A 2,177-nucleotide genomic window follows, 5' to 3' on the forward strand; every position below is an offset into this window, starting at 1 on the left:
CTGAGGCCTGGAGTGGGAGAGTTGTGATGCGCAGCTCTGGTGTGAGAGCCTGGGAGTGCTAACAGAGATGGCTGTTGTTTGCCCCGCCCCTGCCCTCCTGGTGGAGACAGGGAACTGAGTCCTTGGCAGTGAGTAGGTGCCGTTGAACCGCCCTTCATGTTGGCTGCATGGGGGCTGGTCTTGGCTTCACCGTGGGGGGCACTGCTGTTCCCAGTGGGAGGGGTCAGTGTCTGCTGCCCACCAAGGGGGCCACTCGCCCCATATGGCCACCAAGCTCTTCCCATGTGGCCACTGAGCTCTTCCTATGTGGCCCATGGGACCAAGGGAATGGATTTCTTATGTTGAGTTCGTGAATTTAAGTTGAAGCCGTTCCCCGCCTCCCCACTTCTGTGCAGTCTTGGCTATGCAGGAAGGTAGGGGGCTGGGCATGCGGCCTTGGGCAGGGGGTGACATCCCTATGGTCACAGGTACTGCCCTGACTGCCGGATCGACTCCAGTGAGGTGGTGCAGGCGGGTGAGAAGCTGAAGGAGAGTAAGAAGAAGGCGAAGATGGCGTCGGCCACATCGTCCTCGCAGCGGGACTGGGGCAAGGTGAGGGGGCCCTGGGCTCCTGGAGGGCCCTGCTGCCCTCCGCCCTCCTGTGGCCACTCACGCTGCTCTCCCCTCTGTTTCGCAATGGACAGGGCATGGCGTGCGTGGGCCGCACCAAGGAGTGCACCATTGTGCCGTCCAATCACTTTGGCCCCATCCCGGGCATTCCTGTGGGCACCATGTGGAGGTTCCGAGTCCAGGTATGTGCGGATGTCAGGGTCTGCGGCTCAGCCAGTGGGCGCTGGCCTTCCAGCAGCCCCTCTGCCAGGGAGGCTAGGCTGGGATTCACACCAGGTCCTTCCCTGGTGTGGCTTGGACTCTGGCCTTCAGGGGCTGAGGGTTCTTTTAACAGGACTGATGCGTTTGGATAGAAGGGTCAGACTGTGGCTCTGAAGGCGGGAGTGAGGGCATTTGAGCTTATCTGTAGTGTCTGGTCCACGGGGTGCCACTTACCTCTCGGTGGGTTCACAGGTCAGCGAGTCGGGGGTCCATCGACCTCACGTGGCGGGTATCCACGGCCGGAGCAATCACGGGGCCTACTCCTTGGTCCTGGCTGGAGGGTATGAGGACGATGTGGTGAGTGTGGGGAGCTGGTTTCATTTGTATGTAACTATGGCAAATACACGTTAACAGAAAACTTAACCATCGTAACTGTTTTTAAGTGCACCACTCAGTGGCATTAAGCATAATGACGCTGTCATGCGACTATCACTACCATCCATCCACAGACACTTTCCATCTTTTGAAACTAAGACTCTGTCTCCACTAAACACTCGAGTCCCCATCCCCTCCCCTAGCTTCAGACCTCTACCATCTGCTTTCTTTGTCTGTGGATCTGCCATGTAAGTAGAATCATATATTTATCCTTCTGTGTCTGGCTTATCTCCCTGAGCATCTTGTCCTTACGAGTTCATCCACACTGTAACAGGTATCAGTATTTCCTTCCTTTTTTTAAGACTGGGTAATATTCTGATGTGTGGCTGGACCACGTTTTGTTTATCCAGTCGCTCATCCGTGGATGCCTGGGATGTCTCCACATTCTAGCCACTGTGAATAATGCTGCTATGAACCTGGGTCTGCACAGATCTCTTCATGTCCCTGTTTTCAGTTCTTTTGGGTATAAACTCAGAAATGGGATTGCTAGCCTTTGGTGATTCTGTTTTTAATTTGTGAGGAACGTCCATACCGTTTTCCATAGCGGCCATGCCAGTTTCCATCCTTACCAGCCACACACAGGGTTTCAGTCTCTCCACATCCTCACCAGCTCTTGGTGTTATCTGTTTCTTTGGTCGCTGGTTCTGACGTCATGGGGATGCCTGGCTTCGTTTTGAGGGTGTCTCTCCTTTCCCATGCATGCAGGATTTAGCCTGCCCTCTGTGTCGTTTTCAGGACCATGGGAACTCGTTCACGTACACAGGTAGTGGCGGACGAGACCTTTCCGGAAACAAGCGGACTGCGGAACAGTCTTGTGATCAGAAACTCACCAACACCAACAGGTTTGTGGAGCAGAGTGTTACTGTTTCTCAAGCGCACGTCTGCCTTGTCCTCGGCTGGCTATACAGGGGAGGGGCTGTGTTCTGTTTTGG

At 54.8% G+C, this 2,177-nt stretch overlaps 1 protein-coding gene across 1 annotated transcript in view; it reads left to right on the forward strand.

The window, feature by feature from the left end:
* The window catches only part of UHRF1 (ubiquitin-like with PHD and ring finger domains 1), a 32,888-nt gene that overhangs the window by 19,663 nt on the left and 11,048 nt on the right, over window positions 1–2,177 (forward strand). Inside the window, exons 7-10 of the mRNA XM_010828454.1 lie at window positions 468–591; window positions 684–791; window positions 1,063–1,167; window positions 1,981–2,087. Of these exons, the coding sequence (XP_010826756.1) occupies window positions 468–591; window positions 684–791; window positions 1,063–1,167; window positions 1,981–2,087 (444 nt within the window). The remainder of the gene's footprint in view (window positions 1–467; window positions 592–683; window positions 792–1,062; window positions 1,168–1,980; window positions 2,088–2,177) is intronic.

Source organism: Bison bison, unplaced genomic scaffold (assembly GCF_000754665.1).
Source record: "Bison bison bison isolate TAMUID 2011002044 unplaced genomic scaffold, Bison_UMD1.0 scf7180017864492, whole genome shotgun sequence".
Classification (NCBI taxonomy): Eukaryota; Metazoa; Chordata; class Mammalia; order Artiodactyla; family Bovidae; genus Bison; species Bison bison.